The sequence below is a fragment of the Camelus dromedarius genome, chromosome 27, assembly GCF_036321535.1.
Source record: "Camelus dromedarius isolate mCamDro1 chromosome 27, mCamDro1.pat, whole genome shotgun sequence".
NCBI classification, from domain to species: domain Eukaryota; kingdom Metazoa; phylum Chordata; class Mammalia; order Artiodactyla; family Camelidae; genus Camelus; species Camelus dromedarius.
In genome coordinates, this window is record NC_087462.1 from 11,115,819 (window position 1) to 11,140,441 (window position 24,623).

At 49.7% G+C, this 24,623-nt stretch overlaps 1 protein-coding gene across 3 annotated transcripts in view; it reads left to right on the top strand.

Annotated features, from left to right (window-relative positions):
* Nucleotides 1-24,623, top strand: part of MAU2 (MAU2 sister chromatid cohesion factor) — a 29,293-nt gene that overhangs the window by 511 nt on the left and 4,159 nt on the right. Inside the window, exons 2-17 of one of the 3 annotated variants that reach the window (XM_031437715.2) lie at nucleotides 9,662-9,679; nucleotides 10,062-10,127; nucleotides 10,923-11,018; nucleotides 12,484-12,578; nucleotides 14,365-14,392; nucleotides 14,714-14,869; nucleotides 16,031-16,177; nucleotides 16,264-16,354; nucleotides 17,473-17,576; nucleotides 18,143-18,220; nucleotides 18,573-18,638; nucleotides 20,019-20,105; nucleotides 21,165-21,214; nucleotides 21,416-21,493; nucleotides 21,707-21,818; nucleotides 24,475-24,565. In XM_031437715.2, coding sequence (XP_031293575.1) covers nucleotides 9,662-9,679; nucleotides 10,062-10,127; nucleotides 10,923-11,018; nucleotides 12,484-12,578; nucleotides 14,365-14,392; nucleotides 14,714-14,869; nucleotides 16,031-16,177; nucleotides 16,264-16,354; nucleotides 17,473-17,576; nucleotides 18,143-18,220; nucleotides 18,573-18,638; nucleotides 20,019-20,105; nucleotides 21,165-21,214; nucleotides 21,416-21,493; nucleotides 21,707-21,818; nucleotides 24,475-24,565 — 1,363 coding nt within the window. The remainder of the gene's footprint in view (nucleotides 1-9,661; nucleotides 9,680-10,061; nucleotides 10,128-10,922; nucleotides 11,019-12,483; nucleotides 12,579-14,364; nucleotides 14,393-14,713; nucleotides 14,870-16,030; nucleotides 16,178-16,263; nucleotides 16,355-17,472; nucleotides 17,577-18,142; nucleotides 18,221-18,572; nucleotides 18,639-20,018; nucleotides 20,106-21,164; nucleotides 21,215-21,415; nucleotides 21,494-21,706; nucleotides 21,819-24,474; nucleotides 24,566-24,623) is intronic. The other 2 variants (XM_031437716.2, XM_064480063.1) reach the window with 2 other exon arrangements.

Here is a 24,623-nt window from a genome sequence, read left to right on the forward strand (position 1 = left end):
AGGTCTAGGACCGCGCTCAGGGTACTCTTAGAGGAGCAACAGGCTCCCCAAATTATTCGGGTTTTCAGGAAAATGTCATCTTTGGGCACCCGTGGGGACGCCCCAAGATCTGCCAGTGGGTCCAGCATCTTCTAGCTTCTCAGGGCTAAGGAGCGTCAGCCTGAACTGTACTTTCTGAAGTCACTCGGGATAGGGGAGGGTCCAAGTGACAGTCCAGGCATCTCCCGAGAATCTGAAGTTTGGTCTCTGAGGAAATCTAGGAAAGCATCCTCTCCCAGGACACGGAAGTCTGATAAGGGTCTGGAGGGTATTGTGCCTCCACTAGTGATGCATAGGAGTCATTGGTGGGAGACAGAGGCCCAGAGTTTAGAGTCGGTCAGTTGAGGTCCTTTAAGGAGGCAGAACTGAGCGGGGTCTGGATTCCAGGAGCAAGAGCTTCTTCTTTCTTCGTATCCTCCCATGATTTATCTTCCTCCCACTGCCCACTGATCCGCCCCCTTCAAAGGGCAGGCCCTGTCTCCTCATGTTAACTTGTGGGATCTTGGTGTCTCAAAGAATGTGGGAAAGTGGTTATCATTCTGCCCTTTCTGGCTGTGGAGTTGCTTCTTTTCACTGTGCTCCTGTCAGTGTCTCCATTTGCCATTTGCCCAACTCTATTCTGCTTAAAGGAAAAACATTTTGAATAGAATCAACTTCGATTTGAAAAGCGTCTTGATCTGAGGTAAATCTGAGCCCACCTGTAGCTAGTAACAAGTTGCCTCCGGGAGAGCAATCAGATCTTGTTTTGCAGACTGTAAAGTCCTTGCTTGATCAACTTCTTTGTTTCAGGAGTGAGGCAGTATGGGCCCAGAGGGGTAAAGTGATTTTCCCAAAACCACACAGCAAGTTATTAACAAAACTGGGCTCAGACCTAGGCTCAAGATCGCCAGGTTCCATGTCAAGACCATAAGTCACTGTTCTTTTTGTGAAGTTTTTTTCCTTTCATTCATTCAGCAGATATTTAATCAGCTCACATCATATGCCAAGCCCTGTTCTGCCCACATAAGCTTATGTTTCTGTGAGGGAGACAAACAATGAATGTATAGTAAAAGGTTAAGCAGTGATAGGAGAGCTATCAAAAATGTGGACCATGATGAAGGGATGGAGTTGATGAGAGCTAGTTTTGGCAGAGATAGGGAGAAAGTCTTTATTTGTGGGAGTGACATTCAAACAGAGGACTTAATGGGTTGGTGGGGTAAGCCTTGAGAACCTCTCGGGGTATGAGGTCAGTCCCTTGCAGTGCCCAAGACATCAGTGACTGGTTGATGTCAGGGTCTTTCCTGGGAAGTGACGAGGCTTCAAATGAACTGTTAGGCTTCCTTGGGTGTTGGGGGGAGGGAGTGGGCTGGCGGCTGTGACTGCCCAGGCCTTGTGACCCAATACCTTTATGAAGTGGATGTGCTGATTCTGAAGCTCTCCCTTCTCTCAATTAACAACAGATCTTGCCACCTCCTTCCCTTGTCTCAGGGCCATTCAGCCTATTTTTTTTCTTTTCTTTTAATTAGAATATAGTTGACATAAAGACATTGCGTTACCTTCAGGTGTACTGTGTAGTGATTTGACATTTGCGTGCATTATGAAATGATCACCATGATAAGTCTAGGAACCATCATTCCCTGTTCAGTTATTACAGTATTATTGACCATGTACTTTATGGTGTATATTACATCCCCATGGGTTGCTTATTTTATAACTGGAGGTTTGTACCTCTTAACTACCTTCACCTGATTCGTCCATCCCCACCACCCAGCTGCCATCTGGCAACCATTGTTTGTTCTTTGTATTTATGAGTCTGTTTTCATTTTGTTTACTTATTTGTTCTGTTTTTTAGATTCCACATATAGGTGACATCATGCAGTATTTGTCTTTCTCTGTCTTACGTATTTCATTTAGCATAATACTCTCTAGATCCGTTTATGTTGTTGCAAATGTCAGGATTTTATTTTGTTTTAATGGCTGAGTAATAGTCCCTTGTATTTATATACCACGTCTTCTTTATCCATTCAGCTATTTGTGAACACTCAGGTTGCTTCCATATCTTGACTATTTTAAGTAACGTTGCCATGAACATTGGGGTGCATATATATTTTCAAGTTAGTGTTTTTGTTTTTACTGGGTAAATACCCAAAAGTGAAATTGCTGGATCATATGGTAGTTCTATTTTTAATTTTGGGGGGAAACTCCATACTGTTCTCCATAGTGGCTGCACCAATTTACAATCCCACCAACAGTGCACGAGGATTCCCTTTTCTCCACATCCTTACCAACACTTGTTATTTGTTGTCTTTTTGATGATAGCGATTCTGACAGGTGTGAGGTGGTATCTCGTTGTGGTTTTGATTTGCATTTCTCTGGTGATTAACATCTTTTCATGTGTCTTTTTGTCCTTTCGTGGCCATCTATATGGCTTCTTTTAAAAATGTCTGTTCAGGTCCTCTGCTCATTTTTTAATTGGGTTTGTTTTTGTTTTTGTTACGATGTTGAACTGTATGAGATTTTTGTATATTTTGGGATATTAACCTCTTATCGGATATATCGTTTGCAAGTACAATCGACCCTCCATATCAGTGGATTTCACATTCGCAGATTCAACCAACCAAGGATTCCAGGGCTGACTGTATTCATTGTACTACACCATTTTATATAAGGGGCTTGAGCATCTGTGGATTTTGGTATCCTCAAGGGCTCCTGGAACCAGTCCCCTGAGGATGCTGAGTGACAGCTATATCTCCTCCCATTCAGTAGGCTGCCTTTTTGTTTTGCTGATTTCCTTCCCTATGCAAAATCTTTTGTAGTTTAATGTAGTCCTATTTGTTTATTTTTGCTTGTGTTTCCATTGCCTGAGGAGACAGATCCGAAAAAATATTGCTAAGAATGATATCAAAGAGCGTACTGCCTATGTTTTCTTCTAGGAGTTTTCTGGTTTCAGGCCTTACACTTAAGTCTTTATCTATTTTGAGTTTATTTTTGTGTGTAGAGTGAGAAAGTAATCCAGTTTGAATTTTTTTGCACATGGCTCTCCAGTTTTCCCAACACCATTTATTGAAAAGTTTGCCTTTCTCCATTATATTTTTTTGCCTCCTTTGTCATAGATTAATTGGCTATATAAATGTGGGTTTATTTCTGGGCTCTGTATTCTGTTCCATTGATCTATGTGTCTGTTTTTTGTGCCATTACCATACTGTTTTCATTACTGTAGGTTTGTAATATACTTTGAAACCAATGATACCTCCAAGATTTGTTCTGTTCTTCTTTCTCAAGATTACTTTGGCTATTTGGGGTCCTTTGTGTTTCCATATAATTTTAAACATTGTTGTAGTTCTGTGAAAAATGCCACTGGTACTTTGAGAGGGATTGCATTGAATCTGTAGATTGCCTTGGGTAGTATGGTCATTTTAACAATATTAATTTTCCCAATCCATGAGCACAGTATTTTTTTCCCATTCTGTTTTGTTGTTTTCAGTTTCTTTCACTGATGTCTTAATAGTTCTCAGAGTGCAAGTCTTTTATCTCCTTGGTTAGATTTATTTCTTTTTGATGCAATTGTAAATGGGATTGTTTCTTAATTTCTCTTTCTGATTATTATTAGTGTATAGAAATACAACAAATTTCTGTATGTTAATTTTGTATCCTGAAATCTTACTGAATTCATTTATTATTAGTTCTAATATTTTTGGCAGCATCTTCATGATTTTCTATATATGGTATCATATAATGTGCAAACAGTGACAGTTTTACTTCTTCCTTTCCATTTAACCTGTTTCTAGCAGTGGTTCATAGTTGTTAACACCTTTCTTTCAGTCAGGTGCATCCCCAGCTGGAATTTTGTCCAGATTTCAGTTAAAGGCCATTCTCTGTGACGTTTTCTTTCTGCAATTGTTTGTGATCTCCTTTTGCATTACAATGCAGGCATACTGTCTTTAATCTTCATTCTTTATTAGTTGTGCATTTTTTCCAAACCAGGCAGCTGTCAACTTTTATTCTTTCCTTTCCCAAACTTACTAGGTAAAGAATCACATGTTCTCCATTTAGAAGTGGTTTGCTAGTTTCTAGTCCTAAAAAACACATGGCCAAAGAGATTCCAATTTCTCTTCAGGGAGCCAATCCAGAGCAACAACAACAACAACAACAAAAACTAGCAACTTTTTTAAAAAGAAGGTAAATGACTCTCAGGGATTTGGGGACTGTTTTCTTCTTGATCATTCCCCTTGCTGTTCTAACTTATAAGTGCTGTAGGTAAAATTTTAAGTGGCCTTGGAACTTAGTGTACATTCACCTTTACCTGTTTTTTTTTTTTTTTCCTATTGTTTTCATTGTGTTTTTCTTTGTCTGTAAGAGACCTTAACCTTGTTGGTAATTGCTTTTATATATATTTAAGGTTAGATTATTAGTTCTGTTTCTTCAACTGTCTTTGTAAACTTTCTAGAAGTGTGTATATACTCATACTCACCCATCTGCTTTATCAATTCTACCAACTTTGAAGGAATCATTTGTGAAAGGTTCCTATCAGAGGGATAGAGGGTATTTCTCCCTTTCGTCAGCAGCTTTATTGAAGTTGCAGCCATTGGTCTCTGTGGTACCTGCCTCTGCAGGCCTCATTCCCTGGGTCTGCTCCGCAGATCCTATAACTATTATGGTGCATGACAAGACACTTTACCTGGGAGCCTTCCCTTTTTGATTACGGTTTTGGCAGTGATGTGGATGTATCAGTAGGATCCTTGACTGCTCTGGGTCTCCTTTACTAAATAGTTCATCATTCTGAAGGATGCTTCTTTACTCAGAAATCTCTTGGCTAGATAATTCGTGAAGCTGTTTCTGCAGGTTGTATCAGATTGTGTTCTTCTTCACTTAATTTTTGCCTTGTTATCTTTCCTTTTGCTGCTCACCTATTCCTGTGTGAATTTTCAGTTTTGTCTTGTCTTATAGTCACTGTTTTTCAAGCAGACAGTCCCTTTTCAGTTATTTGCCCTTCCACTGTGGAATCAAGAATCTGCATGTCTGTACTTGGATATATATTTATCTCGCCCTTAACTTTCTTACTCTTGATTACTTTCCTTTTTATCCCTTGACCTGGAAAGTGCATCATCATCTTTAGACTCTCCTGATTTGAAAGCCACAGAAGAATAAGTACTATTTCTCTGGAATGGATTGTTTGTTATTTGTTATAATCCAGGCAGTCATTCTTTCCACAGTGGACTTTTCTGACTGCAGCATCCATGTTGATACCATTAATTGCTTTCTCTGTGTGTTTGCATTGGGGCAGCTTTTTAGTGATGGTTTTGCTTGTCTGACTTAGAAAGCAGTTCCAAACTGTGTTGGTCAGACACTCCTTAATTCTGTTTCCAGGTTAGGCTGGCTACCTTCCCAGCAAGTGATTAAATGCCTCCCTTTCTTTCTTAAGGCCTGAAAGGGCTCACTTCTGGACCTTTTATCATTAGGCACAGCTGGAGCAGGTTCACAGCTGTGTCCTGCTAAATTCCTTGCCACATCAGTTGGGAGCAGAACCTGGTGCAGAAGCCGCGTTTTCATGAAGAGTGGTCTGTGCTCCCTCCTGTTTTCATTTTCTTCACTCAGTGAGTCTCCTCTGACTTCAGGATGTGATACGTGTTCAGGAACCATCCCTTCGTGGTTCTACCAACTTGCCTCCTGCCTCCCCTGCAACCCCTAGTTCTTCCAGTTCCTGCCTGGGAATTGAATTACTGTAGTATTATTGGTGCCTTCCACATGCCAGGCCCTGCATTCATGCTTCTTGGAGCATTGTCTCTTTGGATCCTCAACAAACCCACAAGGTAGGAATCACTTCCAACTTGCTGATGATACTGACCAGAATGCTTGTAGCCATGGTCACACAGCAGAGAGAGGCAAGGCTGGCTCCTAAATGCTGTGCTTCCATCCCAGAAGAACTGCAACTGATAACGATTTCCACACATTTTGGTGACTTAAAAAACCTGATTTTTTTTTAAAGTTACCTTAGTTTCAAGGTACAAGAAGCCTTGAAATGCTCTCAGCCCTAAACTGAATACGTTAGGGATGAAAAGTGTGCTGATTCCAGCCCTCCCACCCTTCAGGGCACGCGCTGGCCCTGTGGTGACCCTTGCTTTTCCTGAGAATCCCAAGGTGACCCCAGAGGCTTCTGGTAGGGTCATTCACATGTCTGCTTCACACCTGCCGGCTGCCTGGCAGTGAAGGGGTTCTTACTTTGGCTATTTTCCCATGACAAAGAAGAAAACATAAAAGCTATATTTTAACGTTACAAAGTGAAATACATGACAAGGTCACAACCTTTGGTAAGATATCCTACGTACTTTATTTGTGAGATGGGCATACTTTCTAATATCTATAGATTTCTGATTCATGAATTTATATTGCAAATGTTAAAAGATACAAAAGCAAAGTGATTTGATTGGCGTCTGACTGAAAATCCCAGACATTGGTCTAGTCCTGCAGCTTCAGGAATGGATCATCTCAGGGACAGCTCCAGACATCACTGACACTGATGCCTGAGCAAGAAACACTGATGTCTGAAGTTAGGGAGATGTCTGATGCTGTTTAGGAACTAGGATTTTGTGTTTGAAAGGCATAAGCCTCAGTTGTGTGACCATTTGTGCGTAAGGAATCCTTCATTTCCTGGTGATGCTAGATGAAGTCATCATTCATGCAACAGTTGTTTCCCAAGTACCTCTTGTGTTTAAGTCCATTCTACGTACTGAGGACACAGAACCATGATGAGGCACATTATGGGGCATTATCTAACATCTCCCATTGGTGTGTGTTTAAAGTGGATGCCATGGTATATGCATGAGAGAATGGTGGCAGGTCATAGCCCTGGGAATGGATGCTAAGGACCACTAGGATCCAGCCCCTCCAGGTCTTCAAGTGTTGCTAACTCCCGCATGGGTCCACACCTCAGACTTCGTCCTCTGGCCCCTAGAACAGTGCTCCTGGCACCTCCTCACATTGGTAGACAAGGCCTTCGAGAGGGTTTGAGTCTTAGACCTTTGGACATGTTACTTTCTGGCTCTCCTGGTGGTCACTGAAGTCCCCAGGGTGATGTGATGCTTTCTCCTGCCCTCAGGTCAGAAAACAGAGAACTGGCAGAGACAGAAACTGATCATTGACAGACACATCTGGCTCATAGAGAAGAGATACAGTAGGGCCCAGCCTAAGTGTCTGTGGAATAGATGTTAACCACACAAAAGCCCCAAAAGGAGAAGGGATAAAAAGCCATAGCTATTAGGAGACATTTGATAGGCTCATTTAGTCCTGGGCCTGGCAACACAGGCCAAGGCACTGGAGAAGTGGGCAATTGGCTGTGTGTCCCTTCTCAGTCTGCCCACCATGGACGTGCCTTCGTGGACTGTCCTTGCCTCCAGATTTAGAGTGTGCTTTGTGCAGCAAGGAGAGCATCTCTGGGCCACAGACTCGAAAGGACGGCTTTTTTGCCACACCTCTTGTTGCCCTCTTCACTTTGGTTGAGGGGCAGTGACACACAGGTGAGGTCAGCGTTATGCCAGGTCCTGAGGCATGGCCAAGCTTGACTGTGAAACTCAGCTGTGCGTGGCAGGTTTACTGAGCCCACTCTGCCTTGGCTATCCAGGCTGGGTTGTTTAGAGCAAGCCGCACGGAGCTCCAAGTAGAAAGCAAATGCTTCTCACGTGTGTCAGAATTCTTTTTATCCACCCTGTACTCTCTCTAAAGGGCTCCCCTTGAGCCTGGAGGCCTTGTCCAAGGTAGGTCTTATACATGGAGATTGAATCATGGAACCGCAGAATCTCAAAGTTGGACCAGATCTTAACATGTCCCTAACCCAGTTTTTCAGTCACACAGTTACCTTCATGGTGTCCCATCCCTCCTCCCAGTTGGTGGCCTTCAGGAGTGTCTCTTGCTGGACTACCCTTCCCCATGGGGAGGAGTGACTTCTGTAGAAAACAAGGCCTGACTTCTGTGTTTACCAGCTTCGTGACATCATATATGTGTGGCTAGAGCCAGGCCCATCCCCACTCCACTCAGCCTCCAGCTGAGGAGCCTCATTACTTCTGACAGCAAGCACTGGCTCTGTTCTTCTGGGGGCCCTGAGTGCTTCCTGACCCTGTTGCAAGGGGCCTTGGGAGGGGACGCTCGGGCTGGCTGCAGAGTGTCTTTTACCTGGGCTCTGCACACATGCATGTGTGCGTATGTGTATGTGTGAGAGAGAGAGACAGACCGGAGCCTGGTGGCTCTCCAGCGTGCTCTCTCTGTTCCTCTGTACCTTTCTTCCATTCCTACAGCTCCTCCTCCTGGCCCACCTGTGTCTTTCAGGCAGCTGGTCTCCAGACCAGCTTCAAGTCTTCCCCAGACTCTTTGGTGATTTCCCTGGGCACTGCTCACTCAGCCCCAGAGACATCTCTAGTCCCAAAGCTGCCCGCCTGGCCTCACTGGCCCTTCTCCCTGGTAGCCAACAGACTAATGAGCCTTCAGCCTCTGGCTCCTCTTCCTCCTCCCTCTGCATCCTTTGCTACATTTAGAATGCTCTTAAAACTCAGATCTGATTAGATGCTTTTTTTTTTAATGCCTCTGACTGGGTCAGTCTCCGGGGGTGACATTGGGGCATTCTGACCCACAGTCACCACTGCCACATGAGTGGCACAGAGACCCAACAGGGCTTCCAGCCTTACCTCCCTGGCCCTCTGTGCCATTTTCATAGGCTCTTCTTTGCCTAGAGAACCTCCTGTTCCCACTTTGCCTGGGAACACCTATCCTTGCATCCTTGCCCTTCAAGGCTGAGCCCCAGACACCCCCAACCTGCACACACACTGTTCTCCCACAGAGCATAGCAAGTCAGAGTCATCTGTTGGGCTCTGGATATGCCTTCCAACAACCGCCAAGGCTCTGTGAATGTTTGCAGGACGAGTGTGTCGGCAGGAACAGCATTAGGCTTGAGTCTTGGGTGGTCAGACAGACTATGGTCGGTGTTGTGTGTGGTGGACTGCCCTTGGACCTCTCTGCCTCCTGTTGGAATGTGAAATTCCAGGGCACAGTTATCCCCAAGCAGGAGGATGTCGTGTGAACCACGTCCCTGTATGTGTACTAGCAGAGAGGGATGGCGAGCTCAGATCTCAGAATCATCTCTGCCACCTTTGGCCAGGCACTGCCCACATCAGTCCTTCCTGGAGTTCTCCTCCCTCCCCTCTGAAGCTAAGTTTGCTCATTTCCCAGCATTTTTTAAATGTCATTTCTCCAGGAAGGACTGAGACATACCCTCCAATTGTAATTGATTGCTCATGTCATGACTTGCTGTTGGTGTACTGCAGTGAGTAGCATGTGGTGGCCCCTCTGTGCTCCTTCCCCTCCTGAAGCACTGCTGCTGTAGTAGGAGCGGGCCCCAGCTCTCACTCCGGAGCCTGGCAGGACAGGAAGCCCATCAGTAGGGGAGCAAGTGTATGTTCCCCTTCCCCCAGGCCCACTCTGCTGGATCAGAGGAAGAGGGAGCCCACCCTCTCAGGCTGAGCAGGCCATCTTTCTGCTTAACTGAACACCTGCAGCCTTTGGTGACAAGACCACCTGTGTAAACCCCAAAATGGAGCCAGTTAAGTGGGCACCAAGCATTTGGCTCAGGATTAATCCTTTTTTCTTTCTCTTTCAGTGGTTGATATCACAACAAGTATCCTTTTCTTGGTACTGTTCCCTGTAAGGAAAGCTCCTTCTAAGTAAAAAGAACTTGAACTTGAATCCCACCTATAATGCACCCTGTGGGTTTGGTCTTTGCCCCACAGACTTCCGGGAGCATCCCTGCTTGAATGTGGCTACTCCTTCAGACCAACAGCTTCTGGGTGCCGTGTTCCTCTTCATGCCCCAGCATCTAGCTCCACACACAGCCAGCAGCAAGCTCAGGGATCGCTGGGGTGCATATGTGAACTTGGGGTCCCAAAGTGGGTGGGGATGTGCCTGTCCGGCCAGTCTCTGCAATATAAGAACCTTGAACTGTGGCCCTTTTAAACTGACCTTTTTGCAATGTCTCTATTTCCTCAACTGGACGTCATTAGATCCCACAGTTTGAAGATGTTAAATTTGAAGCAGCAAGTCTTTTGTCTGAATTATACTGTCAAGAGGTAAGAACATATGATGGTTTCTGAAAGCAGACTTCCTCTTCCTGTAGCAGAGACACAAAGGCAAATTGGGACTCTTAGGACTGGACTCCCTTCTGGCTTTTAACACTTCCCATCACTTTCCTATCCTGCACCTGGCCTAGGGTATCCATGGGTGATCCCTTGCAACAAAGGCCAGCCAAATCTTTTTCTGTCGAGTACTGTTGGAAAACAGCCTTGTTCCTAGGCTAAAGATGATTAGTTCCTGAACAAGTTCACATAGCTTACCTTCTTGATCTGTTTCCTGATACCAGGTACAGCTGAGAATCATCTTTCTCCCACTTTGAGCAGTATCCGTGTTTCATGACCCCAGCCCCTCTCTCTGGTTGCAGAACAGGAAAGATGACAATTGTTATCCAGTTTGATTTTGAACTAAAGCTACTTTTAGTTTAGTTGAATGGGGAGGGGTTTTTTTTTAAGTTTTTTTTTGTGTTTTGAGGGGGTAATTAGGTTTATTTATTTATTTTTAATGGAGGTACTGGGGATTGAACCCAGGACCTCATTCCTGCTAGGCACTCACTCTACCACTGAGCTATATCCTCCCCTATATGGGGAGTTATTTTAAGATCAATGCAAAAACTTCCCAGCCAGTGAGTCTAATAAAATATCTTTTCTTCTTTAATAAAGCAAATTGGCAACCCACAGATCCTTTGGTAAGTGTGAATAGGAATGGCCTTCTGTCTCTGCAGCTGCTGCATAAGGAATCCAGCTTGCTGCCAGCTTGTTTTTTCCTCCCCAAACTTGACTGTTTCCTTTCAGAATTCTGTTGATGCAGCAAAACCACTGCTGAGGAAAGCAATCCAGATCTCACAGCAGACCCCATATTGGCACTGCCGCCTGCTCTTCCAGCTCGCTGTGAGTACTTGGGGCCTGGCTGAGATGTTTGGGTGCCTGTTGGGGGCCATGACCTTAGGGCACAGTTGCCCCAAGTACAAATAAGCAGACTCCGGGACATACAGGTCTTCCTCAGGATGCTGCTATAAGCAGGTGGGGATGCAGGAATGTTTCTTTGAACCGCTCACAAGTACCCTTCAGACAGGCCTCTCAGCAGCACTCAGGGTGTTGGTGGGAGCTGACTTGGGGCCTAGTCATCATGTTCCCCTCCCTCCTGGTGCTCCCTTTGGCCTGCATTAATCAAAGTATAGGGAGCATTTCTTGCCAGATCCACTCTGTCTTCTAAGAGCTGTGCTGAGATTTCAAAGTGCTGCCTCTTGGGCAGCAGATGCTGGAGTCAAAGCTTTTCTCCTCGAGCCCACTTTTGGGCCTGCTTGGGTATGGCCTCACCCTGGACTCCACACAGTCCCTCTGCCTGCAGTCTCCCTTAAGCTCCTCAGATGGAGGTGGTGCCTGGTCCCTGTGGTCTGAGATTCTCAGGTGGTCGGGGGCTCTCTGGGCTGGGCTTTCCTGCTGCAGTGGAGGAGCCTGCAGGCCAGGGTCTGGGTTAGGCTCCACCGTGAGGAATGCCTCTTCATCCTGGGCTCTGCCCATACCTCCCCTTCACTGGCCAGCCTCCAGCCTCTCCTGACCCTGACACAGCCTGCCCACCAGGCCACCTCTTGCCCACCGTCCATGATAAATTTTAGCCCTTATCATCTGCCTGTGCACACGGTGGGCCCTGGGCTGGAAGTGTCCCCTGCCCTCTGGGGGAGCCCTTTATTGCCATGAGATTTGGCTCAGAGGATCCGCTTCTGAGAAGAGCTCACCCAGCCAGGGTCTACCCCTCGGGCTAGCTCCTGCCCTGCACCTGCACCTGCAGCATCTTCCTTTAATCCTCCCATGTGCTTTTGTGCCTGTTGGCAGAGGAAGAAGCAGGCCAGGCAGTGAGTCACCCTCCTCAGGTCACCGAGTTGGTGAGTGCTGTGAGCATGCAGGAGCCCAAGATCTCAGCCAAGGCCCTGCAGGTGTCCCTTCCTTTCATCTTGTTAAGGTTTCTAGGTTAGAAACTCCCATAGACACTTACCCCTGAAAGAGTCCCTCCTTGTTTGAGGCCCCTCTGGTTGCTCTCCTAGCGACTGGCCCCTGGAGGCAACCTGTAAAGCATGCAGGCACACTCACACAGCCCTGGAAGGGTCTGCACCCTTAAATGGTAACTACTGGCTCTATGAACTGTTAAGCTTAGATGATAAACACTGTAGGCAAAGTGGAATTCAGTACCCAAAGCAATTAATGTTGATGAGATAATATGCTTAATTTAGCTCAAAACTGACACTGAGGCAATTTTGTTGACGTGGGGAGTTAAACTCGCCAACAAAGCAGTAAGGTCAGATACTGTAGAGCAGACAATTTGAAAGTGAGGGTCATTGCTCTTTCTCCTTTTCAGCAACTGCACACACTTGAGAAGGACCTGGTGTCGGCCTGCGACCTCCTGGGTGTGGGAGCCGAATACGCCCGGGTGGTGGGATCCGAGTACACACGGTAGGCACCCTCTCCCTGGGCGCCTGTTCCTCTTACTTGGAAAGAGTTTGGCCGTCTTGATCCTGGACAACAAATAGAAGTGGCATTTCAGCATAAAATGATGGCCACTTTTATACATTTGCACAGACACACAAATTAAAGTAGCTCCAAGATGTCTTTTGCCCCCTCAATATTTGCAATGAGTTGTTGAATTGACTGAGGGTGAAGGGCAGCTGGCACTCTCAGCACCATTAGCACTTGCATGTTTCTAGTACTTCTTGAAATAGAAAGGGTTTATATGGTTTGCTGGCCTGGTCCCCTTCATGGCTCAGGTGCAAGAGTGGTATTTGTAGAGTGTGGGCAGAGTGCTTGACAGCCAGTGTCCCCACTCAGGGGACACCCAGGAATTTTTAGATACATAAAAGGAGAAAGAGTAAGTGGACACTTGTGTAAAAGAAGGGACATAGGTTCATGTTATGCATGAAACTGCTCAGACCATCTGAGGACTAGTTTCTTGGAGTTGAAGTCAGGGGTCAGAGGCCACCAGTATTTCACTGTGTGCCCTCTAAGAGGGCCTCCATTCTGTGTCTTTTTTCCCCAAGGAGAAGAATCCTCTGTAGTAGACAGACTCCAGGCAGCAGTGCTTTTATTTTGTTGTGTGCATTGGGATTTTGGAAAGTTATATAACACAGAATCCAAGCTTGTCCCATGGGTTGTTGGTACAAAACAGCCCCTAATTCCATTCTTTGAGCCCTAGACTTGTGAGTGCTCACAGGGGTCCACACAATTCCCCTTGGGCTGTCATCCCTCTGCCACCCTGCCCTGGGATGACCCCGTGTTCCTGGCCCTTTTTGTACCCCTTGTGCTGCAGCCATCACTAGGTACAGGGTGACACTCACACCTTGCAGGGGATGGAGACAGCCACACACTGCATGTGTTCACTCACAAGTGTCCTCAGACAGGCCTCCGTGCTGCCATAGGTGGGCAACCTGGGTGGACTTCACAAGGTGTGACGCCTACAGGTGCCTGATCTCAGAAGTACAGACTAGTGATGTGACAATTATGGAGACCTTGACATGAAGTTCCAGGCCTTAGATTTCAACAGTCAGATGGTAGACCCTAGAGTGTTCATGCCATGAGGGAGCAACAAGGAAAATGGCAAGGTGGCCAGGAGTGTAGACGTCTCTCACTGTATGACTGTGACCCACCCCCTGAGCTCAGTCTCCTCACCTGGAGTGATGCCCACTGGATAGGATGTCAGCTGCAGTACACAGGGACTCTGCACAGACTGGCAGGACAAAAACTTAGGTATTGAACAAGTGGGAGCCCTGCAGACTTTGCAGGACCACAGCCCCACAGCTGATCCTAAAAGCAGTGGTCCTGCCCTGACGCCAATGCACTAAGGAGCCCCTGGGGGCTGGGGTGGGTCTGGACTGCTCTGGCTCCCTCCCCTGTTACTTTGGCTGTTTCCTAAATGTTTTAATGTGTTTGTTTTATTATGTTTTTTTTCTTGCTGATGACAGTAGTACATGCTCATTTAAAAAGTGTAGAAAGATTTTAGAGAGACAAGAGAAATCTGGCCTTGCCATCCCTGAGGGTGAGGACAGTGGACAGTGAGCCTGCTGGCGTGCCTAGGCTTCCTGAGTTTCATCCCCTCAACCCTCAGGAGAACCTGAGGGGGCTTGGCTGATTATAGGCAAGGAAGTGGGGTTACAGAGGGGCCACGGTGAGGCATGGATTTGGATTCAGGCACTTGGGCCTGATCACTCACCCCCCTTCTCCCTCTGACTACCCCTCTCTTTTCCAGGGCGCTATTCCTACTCAGCAAAGGGATGGTAAGTGGAGACTGGGTGGGATGGGGCCAGTGTGGTGGGACACAAGGCTGGGTCCCCACGGGTTTATCATGACCTTTCCTGCATGCCATAGTGTGGCCCCTTGGGCAGCTGACCCTCACACATGGCAGGCAGTTGAAAGGGGCAAGCTCCTTTCCCCTAGCTGGATTCAGAGGTAAAACTCAGATTCCAGGTTGTGAGATTGGTGCTGAGGAAAGAGCAGCCTGGGTTGGAGCTGCCAGCAGTCCCACAGTGGGTGGGTGGGTGGGTCGCAGCTGTGTCTACCAGCAGGGTCTCCCAGCACGTGCGCCTCTCCCTCCCCAGCTGCTGCTGATGGAGCGCAAGTTACAGGAAGTTCACCCGCTGCTGACCCTATGTGGACAGATAGTTGAAAACTGGCAAGGGAACCCCATCCAGAAAGAGTCTCTGCGTGTCTTCTTCCTGGTGCTTCAGGTGACCCACTACCTGGATGCTGGGCAGGTGTGTAGTGCCTCCCACAGGAGGGCTGCTGGGGAGCAGATGGGTGGTAGGTGGGCCTCGGGCTAAGACATCAGCTGTGTTGTTTCTTCCTATCCCTCACCAGCAGGCACGTCTGTCATTTGGGACTCAGTTCCCCCATGGCCCTGTAGTGCTCTGGCATAAGGGCACTCCAAGAGTGGGTCTGTCCCATTCCTGTCCTTGTAGCAGGAGTAGATGTGGCCTCACACACATCCACTCAGTGCATTAGCGGTCAAAGTCCTCTAAGAGCATTTTGGGAAATACATCAGAATCAACTGGGGACTCTGGCATGGTGCCTGGCATACAGCAGGTACACTCCAGCATTGTCTCTCCACCACCGCCCAGCTGATGACAGCTTTGTGGGGTTCAAGTAGGGACTGACAGGGTCAGTGGTGTCTGAGACACAACCCTGTAACCCTCATGTGGCTGAGGAGCAGTTGTACCTGTACATGGGTGAATGTCTCAGCCTTTTGGAGGGGTGCTGCCCCATCTACCCTCTCCACCCTGTCACAGTGACCAGCCATAGGTGGAGCCTGGCAGCAGTGAAGGCCCCAGAAAGTGCAGAGTGGGTCTCTCACTGGTAAGGGGCTTCCTTTGATCCCCCCGCCCACACTTACCTTTGCCTGTTGCCCTGAGCACTTCACTCAACACAAAGTAACACAAAACAGACTCTCACAGGGTGCTGACGGCTACGGAGATGGCCTGTAGGGCCTTGGAATGGGGCTTCCTGGTGCAGAGGACCCAATCTGTCCGAACCACAACACCTGCAGGCTTCCCAGTGGCCACTTCCCATCCCCTAGGGTAACCAGCCCTGCCTGCTCTTTTGGAGTTGCTGCAGGAAGGAGGAAACTGGGCTGGAGCAGGGTCTTTGGACAGGCCTCCCTCAGGCCTTGGTGTCAGGCCCAGCAGTGAGTGGTAGTGGAGCCTTAGTCCCACAGATGACCTGCCTGGCCCTGCTGGTGCCTTGAAAGCTGGCTGACCCAGCTGGGTGTGGCAGGAGCTCCTGGGAAGGAAGGGTTGAGGGGTCGATGGGTGGGCAGGACCTGGCTAGCTGCCATTCTGGGGGCCTGCCTCCTAAGGGTGGGTGGCACCTGATAGGAGCAGACAGGCGCTCAGGTGTTCAGTGCTGTCCGCCTACTACAGGTAAAGAGTGTGAAGCCTTGCCTGAAGCAGCTGCAGCAGTGCATCCAGACCATCTCCACGCTGCACGATGACGAGATCCTGCCCAGCAACCCTGCCGACCTCTTCCACTGGCTACCCAAGGAGCACATGTGCGTGCTTGTTTACCTGGTGAGTCCCTGGAGGGTCCAGGGACCAGGGGCCCAGGCGAGAGAGGAGAGGGCCCTGGTGACCACTGCTGTCTGTTTTTGTCACAGGTGACTGTGATGCACTCCATGCAAGCTGGCTACCTAGAGAAGGCACAGAAGTACACAGACAAGGCCCTCATGCAGCTGGAGAAGCTTAAGAGTAAGTTAGGCTCTGTGGGGCTCAGTGGGTCGACTTGCCCCCTGGTGGGCAGCCGGACTACCACCTCCTATGCCGGGCCTGACGAACCTTGAAAGATGGCAGCATGAGTCCCTGCCCCATGGGTCTTATTACCCCAGTTGGCAGATAGGGGTGATCTAGGTTCTGGCAAAGCAGGCCAGGCCTGGGCTGGATCCTTGATCAGAATGGGAAGGGGTGCAGGGGAGTGTGTCTCTGTCCTGTCCCCCTCAGTGCACAAGATAGCCATGAGGGTTAGTGGGACCCCATCCAGGCCCGCTGGGGCAGCAGTGCTCAGTTGAAACAGGTAGTGGCTGCTTTTGCTGTCTGTCATCAGTGTAACATGGATCGTGCTTAAGATGAGGACTGGATTGGAACTGACCAACAGCAGATCCTCTGAAAGTGGTGGTTCTTCCTAGATGCTTGGCTAATCCATTCTCTGGGATCAAAAACCTTTGACTAGCAGGAACCCAGAGCCGCACGTGTCTCTGGCTGGCTCGGCACCCTAGTTAACTTCATTCACTCCCTGTGCCCTTGGCAGTGCTGCTGGGGAGGAGGCTTAGAGCTGGAGAACCAAAACCCGGAGGGACTGCGGCTCTTTTCCTCTAGATGAGTTGGGGAAGTGCTGTCTGGTTCCAGTGTGTAGATAGCGCTCAGGGCAACAAGAAGCCTGGGGTTCCCCAGTGTTGCCTGAGGCCTGTTGCAAAGTCTTTCCTGGGAGACTTCAGTGTTTGTAGAACCTGTTGTGTCCAGAGTGCCTTTGAGCACTCAGCTGGGTTGGGATGGGATGAGGATGGAAGACAAGCCCCTCCGGGAATTTCTTACTCTTAGAATACTCTGGTTACCAAAAGCTGACCGTGAGCCTGTTTCAACTGGACAGGGAGATGAACCCCCTTGCCTGAGGGTGCTTTGGGCACTGAGTTAGGTGACATACTGGGTGCTGGGCCATGCCCAGGAGGACAAGTGGGCTCAGACCCAGGTAGCCAAGGGGCCGGTGTGGCAGGAGGGCTTAAAGCCCACAGGAGGCATGGCTGGGACCAGTGTCTCCTCAGTTGTCTGCTCCACCTGAGCTCTGAGTGCTTACCCCTGCCTCTTGCTCCCAGTGCTCGACTGCAGCCCCATTCTGTCCTCCTTCCAAGTGATCCTGCTGGAGCACATCATCATGTGCAGGCTTGTCACAGGACACAAGGCCACCGCGCTGCAGGAGGTGAGGCCAGAGGGAGCCACACAAGATGGGAAGGCTGAGGAGTAGGGTGGTTTGAGTTTGCTGGGTGTTGGAGGCTGTCACACAGGAGAATATAAATTTGCCCAGTGCATGTTAGCAAGACGGTTTCTGTCATTTGACTGTAACATGACAGTTTACAACCCTAATGGACACAGTTAATCAGAGAATCTGATACAAAAAGCAACTGGCCTTTCCCTAAAAGTTTGCATGCCCAAGGAATGTGGGGTCTGGGGATTTAGGATCCCCAGATGGCAATTGTAGCTCCTCTCTTGCCTTATGATCTATAATCCCTAATGCCTACCTTCCTGAAAGGGCACGGGAGCCTTGAGTAGGGTGAAGGTGCTCTGTAGCTGAGACACAAGTTGGAGAGGGAGAAGGCAGGTGATGGATAAGGGTCACCATCCTCACAGAGGTCAAGGCTGCATCTGGCCCTCACAGTGGGCAGATCTGCTGGAACTCTGTGCCCGGGTTAGCATAGGTGGGACCTTTGGGGACACTGGGTCCCATGGTACAGGTCACGTGACATCAGACATGCTCTCTCCCGGCAGATCTCCCAGGTCTGTCAGCTGTGCCAGCAATCCCCTCGGCTCTTCTCCAACCACGCAGCGCAGCTGCATACACTGCTGGTGAGTGTGTGAGGCCTGCCAGCCCCCAGCCCCATCCCAGTGAGTAACCCCGTGACCACCACCCTAGGCAGGATCTTGAATCTTTTTAGTGAATAACTATGACTACCACCCCAGGCAGGATTGGGAACTTTCTCAGTGGACTTCATTCTGACGAGCATCTCATCAAGTCCAAGTTGACATAGGTCCCAGGAGGCAGGAGTGATTAAGCATGCCAGCTTTCTTCCTCTTCGTCAGGGTAAAGCTCAGATACAGCTGGCTCAGTAGAGTCACGTCTCAGGCTCGCTTGGGTGCAGCTGTGTGGCCCCAGGCGAGCTGCACGTGGCTCCCAGCCTTCAGCACCTCCTTCTTCCAGGGCCTGTACTGTGTCTCTGTCAACTGCATGGACAACGCTGAAGCCCAGTTCACCACAGCTCTGCGGGTAAGGTGCCGGCCCTCACTTTATGGGGCAGGCGTTGCTTCTCAGTAAGGAGTCGGGCCTGGTCTGTGATGAGGACAGCGGCCACACAGAACCGTGGTCAGCGGGTGACTCCGCAGCATCCAGCCTAATGCCGGCTGTGACAGTGATGCATCGTTCATCCAGGACTTTCTGGGTCAGGCCTTGTACTGCTCAGATGCAGACAAGGCCAGCACGGGCAGCACAGCTTGCTGAGGGATAGCTGTGAACAAGGGGGCTCCTGGCCAGCCTGGGCGGGGTGTCCCCAGCTAACTCAAGAGGGCAGCTCAGGAGGAGATTGTCTGGGCAATAGGGATGCCATTTGGGCCAGGCTGGTTCAACCACTATCACTCAGGATTCTCAGTCCTCCCAACAGCCCACCAGGTGGCATTGACTTGTGTCACAGCTACTTTGGGCCCTAGTCAGCTGGTGCTGCTCACTACAGTGGTGCCAGGACCACCCCATGTTGCCCGTGGTTCTGTGAAGGTCTCTTAGTGCCTCCTTCCCCATCTCACCTCCTACAAGTGGCTGCTGCTGCTTTGGTTCAACATCAAAATTCCCAGCGGATGGTGTGTGCTCTAGCAAGTCCTCCCCAACAGGCTGGGAGGAAATGCAGCCAGGACTTAGACCCAGCCCCCTCATGACCCCAAACACATTCTCTTCCTGTGGCCCTGTGACAAACATCTCAGAGCATCTTAGCTCACTTCAGAAGACCCTCTGGACCTCCTTGGCACCTGCTGAGGTCCTTCAGCTTGGGATCTACGCTTCCTAGGCGCCCTCGGCCTCTTGTACAACTGTGCTCACTCAGCCCCATTGACAGCACTCAGCCCCACAGGGTCTGGACTGTGCGCAGGCTACACAGATCAGTCCCTCTTATGGCCATTTTTGTTTCTCCAGAGGAACCGGAGACAATGATCTGTCCCCCATTAGCCTTTGGCAATATTTCTGGCCAGCTTCGGCTTCCTTCCACGCGGGCTTCTTGCCTCCCCCAAGATCAGTGTGTCAGCACACACTGAGGTCCTGGGGTCACCACCTGTGGTGTGGAGAGGGGAACCACCCAGGTCTCAGTATTTAGAGATAGCAGAGAATAGATCCAACTATAGTGTGTTCTGAGGGCAGGATTAGAGGCAGCTGGCTTTTCTGTTTCCTGAATTTCCCATAATGTGAATGATGGTTTTATAATGAAAAGAACTAACAGTTTTGTTGTCCTTGGGTTCAGGAGGCAAGGAGTGTATGTTTGGAATGGAAAGAATAAGGAGATTCCAAGGTAGCCTCTGGAGTGTTTGGGTGGCTCTGATGTCACCAGGCAGCCCCTAGGTGACCTGACTGTGCCCAGCCCCCTAATGCCCTGTGTCTCCATTCCAGCTCACCAATCACCAGGAGCTGTGGGCCTTCATCGTGACCAACCTGGCGAGTGTGTATATACGGGAAGGAAATAGACACCAAGAGGTAGTAGGTGACATGCTTCATGTTTGGTATCCTTTCTTTCAACTCTTACTTGGAGGCGGGTGTTTGGGGGTGTTCTCCTGGGCACCAGCAAACCTCAGCAACCCCAGGGTATTTGCCCTCCAACAAGGGGTTCCATGCTGTCCGAGCACAGGTGTGGCTGGGGGAGTTCAAGTCTAGGACAGAAACATTTCTGTAGCCAATTAACACTTCTCCTTACCGAAAACCAGCCAAGCTTTGTTGAATCCCTCAGGAAAAAAAAACAAATTCTTCTACCCTGAGCTGTCTGTTCTAGAAAGTTAGTGAGGCCTTATAGCTCAGTTCTGAGGAGCAACAGCTTGGGCAGCCATCTACACTAGACTCCTAGGTTCGTATGGTGTCCCAGCCTCCTAGGGTGGGGAGGTAGGCTAGAGCTTGGCCTCGCAGGATGAGTACCCTAACACAGGGTTCCCCTTGTAACATCCCCTTAGCCTTGTGATTACCCTCCAGCCCTGGGATCCTGCCTGTGGAGTATCTCAGATTCGGCCACTTGTCTCTACCCCCGCTGTCTTCATTTTTTTAGTTCAGGCCACTATCATCTCTTGGCTATAAAAAGTCTGGCTGACCCCCCAGATTCTTGGTTGGTTTGGATGCTTTGGGCAGAAAGCCCAGTCCGTTGCTCCAGCAGTCAGGAAGCACAGTGGGCAGGGTCATGAGGGCCTGGTATGGCCTTGGTGGGTCTCAGAGGAGTTTGGCTCCCTTGTATCTAGCCCTGACCCCAGTGTCCGCCTCCTGAACAAACTGTAGGGGTTACTGGATGCAGCCTCAGCCCACTTCAGCCCTCATCCCCCACCTTCCCTCCATACAACAGCCAAAGAGGACCTAAAATGTCTGCGCTGTTGCAGGTCCTGCCTCTTCCCCCAGAAGGTTGCTCGCAGGCAGGGGATTTTAGATAAAGGCACGTGCTGTGAGATTGGGTCAGGAAATTGCAGGCAGCCCTAGTCAATTTACTAGCATATTTGGGGCCAGACTCTCTCATGCTTAGAAATGTGGAATCATCCTAACTTGCAGATGTTTCTTTCACAGCTGTACAGTTTGTTGGAGAGGATCAATCCAGACCACAGTTTCCCTGTCAGGTAGGTGACTCCAGGCCCCAAGTTCCACTTTACCAACTATCTTGTGCTTTCTCTCCTCTTTGGGGTGATGTGAGCACTCGTGGGGTGCCAGACTGCCCCATGTACCCCAATGCCTCACACACACCCTGCCCACTCCCCTTTTGTAAATCTGCTGCTTTCACAAAAACTCCACCAAGGTGTGATACTCCGCTCTCCCCTCAGCTCGCACTGCCTCCGAGCAGCCGCTTTCTACGTGCGTGGGCTCTTCTCCTTCTTCCAGGGACGCTATAATGAGGCCAAGTGAGTACTGGGAGAGGGCAGGCGACCCCATACCCGGTACCTCCCGGCCTGGCTCACTGGGTGTTTCTCTTCTCCCAACAGCACATGCCCAGGTCCCCTGTCCCACCCTTCCCATCCCTCGCCAGGCAGGCTCTGCTCAGGGCCCCAAGGCCACTGCAGCCTTTTCCTCCCCAAAGCCCTCCCCATGGGGCCTCAGTGTCTGTTCTCACGTAGGCGATTTCTGCGGGAAACCCTGAAGATGTCCAATGCAGAGGACCTGAACCGGCTTACAGCCTGCTCCCTTGTGCTGCTGGGCCACATCTTCTATGTGTTGGGAAACCATAGGGTGAGTATTGGGGGCCAGGCTGAGGGACAGTGAGCTGGTGTGGTGCTTAGTGAGGCATGAGGGGGCACCAAGCAGCGGAGCGCCTCCCATTCTGTGCCCTGGAATGATCACATCTCAGTGACCCCTCGCTCCCCATTGTTCCATTAGGCTCAGCCAGGGCAGAGGCAGCCTGGCCAGGCAGGGCTGGGGGAGTTTGGGATTCCTGGAGGATGCATCTCTGTGCAGATGGGGCCAGTGTTGGCCACAGGCAGTAGTTCAGCAAAACCCCAGGGCTCGGTGGAGCTAGAGCTGGTCAGGCTGCCCAGAGCTGGCAAGACTAAAAGCAGGTTCCCCTTTCTGTGTTAATACCTGGGGGTGAAGAGGTATGTCCTCTCAGCCACAATCCCAAGGATTCCATCTCTGCCCATCACATATGGTCACCCTCACCAACAGTGCCCCCTGGAGCTGGTCCCCACCCATACCAGCTAGTCTCTGATGTGATCAGTTGACGCTGACTCTCCCCACCTAGGTGTGTACATTGTTGCCTGCTCTAACCCATCAACCTCACAAGGTCTTCAATTTTTTTAAGAAAATATTTATCGGTATAAAATATGTCATGTTCATCATAGAAAGTCTGAGACACAAAGGAAATCATCAGGTGCTTACTGTCTCCCAGATCTTTCCATTGCCCACCCCTGCCCATGTGTAGGTTTTATCAGGCCATTTTATAATTTTGTATCTTGTCTTTTTCTGCACCACTGTGTCAGAGCTTTTTTTTTAATGGCAATGAGAATTTTTAAGTGATATCAGCTCCATAGTTTAGCCAAAGTCACTTTAGCTGTTTTCATGGGATAGATAATGTAGGGCACTTGTCTTGGCCCATAAAATTTCATCTGATCAAACCCCAGGACTTCCGAAGAATGAGGTTTTTTTTGATGAGCGTAGAGCATCCCACCTCCCCGCAGTCATGTGACAGGCATTTGCGAGGGCAATATGCCCTGCAGCTGTGGCCTGAATTCTGGGATCATCACCACCCTGAAAGGAGGAGGACCAGTACTGGGTTCTCCCTTCTGAATGTAGCTCCACTCCTTCTAGAACACCCCAGTCACTGAGCAACAGGGAAGGCAGTGACCTCAGTGTGCAACTGGGTGTTGAACAGGGACAGAGGGCTCAGCAGGAGGCCCCACTAAGTGCAGGTTGCCTGCCTTGTATGTCAGTGTGTGGCTGTGATTACATTTCTGAATGGGGAGATTAAGGTCACATAGCCCCAAACTGCAGACCCAGGCTTGGTCTTGTTTGTTCAGAAGCTTCCAGAAGCCACCTTTAGTGGAGCAGGATGGGCAGAACAGCTCTTCAGCTGTGGCTTCTGGTTCATGTTCAGAGCAGTCCCAGAGCGAATTACAGAGCTTATTTGGGAACCTTCCCTGCTCCCTGTGTACCCGGGCCCATGTTGGGTAACATGGAGCTACCAAGAGCCCTCAAATCCAGGCCCGGCCTCACACTACTCCAGGTCTGGGGGCAGACACAGCCTGCCCTGGGCCTGCCAGGCCAGAGCATCCACAGGCATTGCCAGTTTTGTGGATGGCCTCATGCAGGCCACCTGTCAGGATCACACCAATCTCTGAAACCAGATTCTGTGCGGGCAGCCCCAGACTGGCATGGGGGAGCCTGCCTGGGAGAGCCAAAGGGGACTCTTCCTCCTGGCAGCTTCCCGAGGCCCAGCCCCAGGTCTGGAGGAAGAGAGTAGTTTTTTCTGTTCTGCTGTACATTCTGAGGTCTTGAAAGGGTTTGGTTCAATTTTGAAAAGTTCTGAGACCCACCTGGAGCTTATCTTCAAGGTGCTGGCCAGGGGGCAGCATAAAGTCATTGAACTTTTGCGTCACTGTGGAGGCATACCCTGGACAACCTGGCTGTGTTGAACCTGGGTCCTCCAGAGTTGGTTTTAAGGATTTATATGTCTCTGGGCTATGTTATAAGTGTCCCCAGGGCTGCATGGGGTTGCCACATGGGGAGTTCTCTCTGAACCCAACATTTAGGCCAGCAGGCTTGTGGTCTGTAGGTTGGATGGAGTGAAAGCAATGCTGCTGGTCACTGTAGGGTCAAGGATGGGAGTTTACAGCCCCCAGTGGCTCTCGCTCAGCTAATCCTGGGGACTGAGGGGGGTGGCACTGTTGCAGTCACATGGTGGTGTCAGGGTTGGAGGGTTAACACATCCTGGTGCCCCACAGCCCCATGTGTCTGAAGTGGCTTCCTACAAGAGCTGGCTCCTATGTAAAAGGAGCTTCTCTCTTTTGTCCATTTAGCCCTTATCACTCCGACCAGGACAGACTGCTGCCTCTTCTCAGCCTTGGGACCCTTGAATCTGTATTTCTAATCGACTCTTGATATGGGTCCAGAGATGACTGCCACCAGTGCCTTTTTTCTCCAGTTAGAAAGACACATAGAGTTGCCTGTGGCTGTGTCCCAGTGAGGAGGCACATGCAGAGTCAAGGAGTGGGGGCAGTTTATTTTACCCCGAGGCGGTCGAGGAATACTTCAGAGAGGGTCCATTTGAGATAGGCTTTGAAGTAGGAGTAGAAATTTGCCAGGTTGTAGGAGGAGGTCACAGGTGGGGCCCAAGCTGTCCCTGCCACCAGCCCCAGCCACCCCCAACTTTCCTGCTGCTCTTGATTGACAGGAAAGTAACAACATGGTGGTGCCGGCCATGCAGCTGGCCAGCAAGATCCCAGACATGTCGGTGCAGCTGTGGTCATCAGCCCTGCTAAGAGGTAAGAGATCAGGACTTCTGGGCAGAGCCTAAGGCTAGAAGATGCTGGGTAAGCCCCG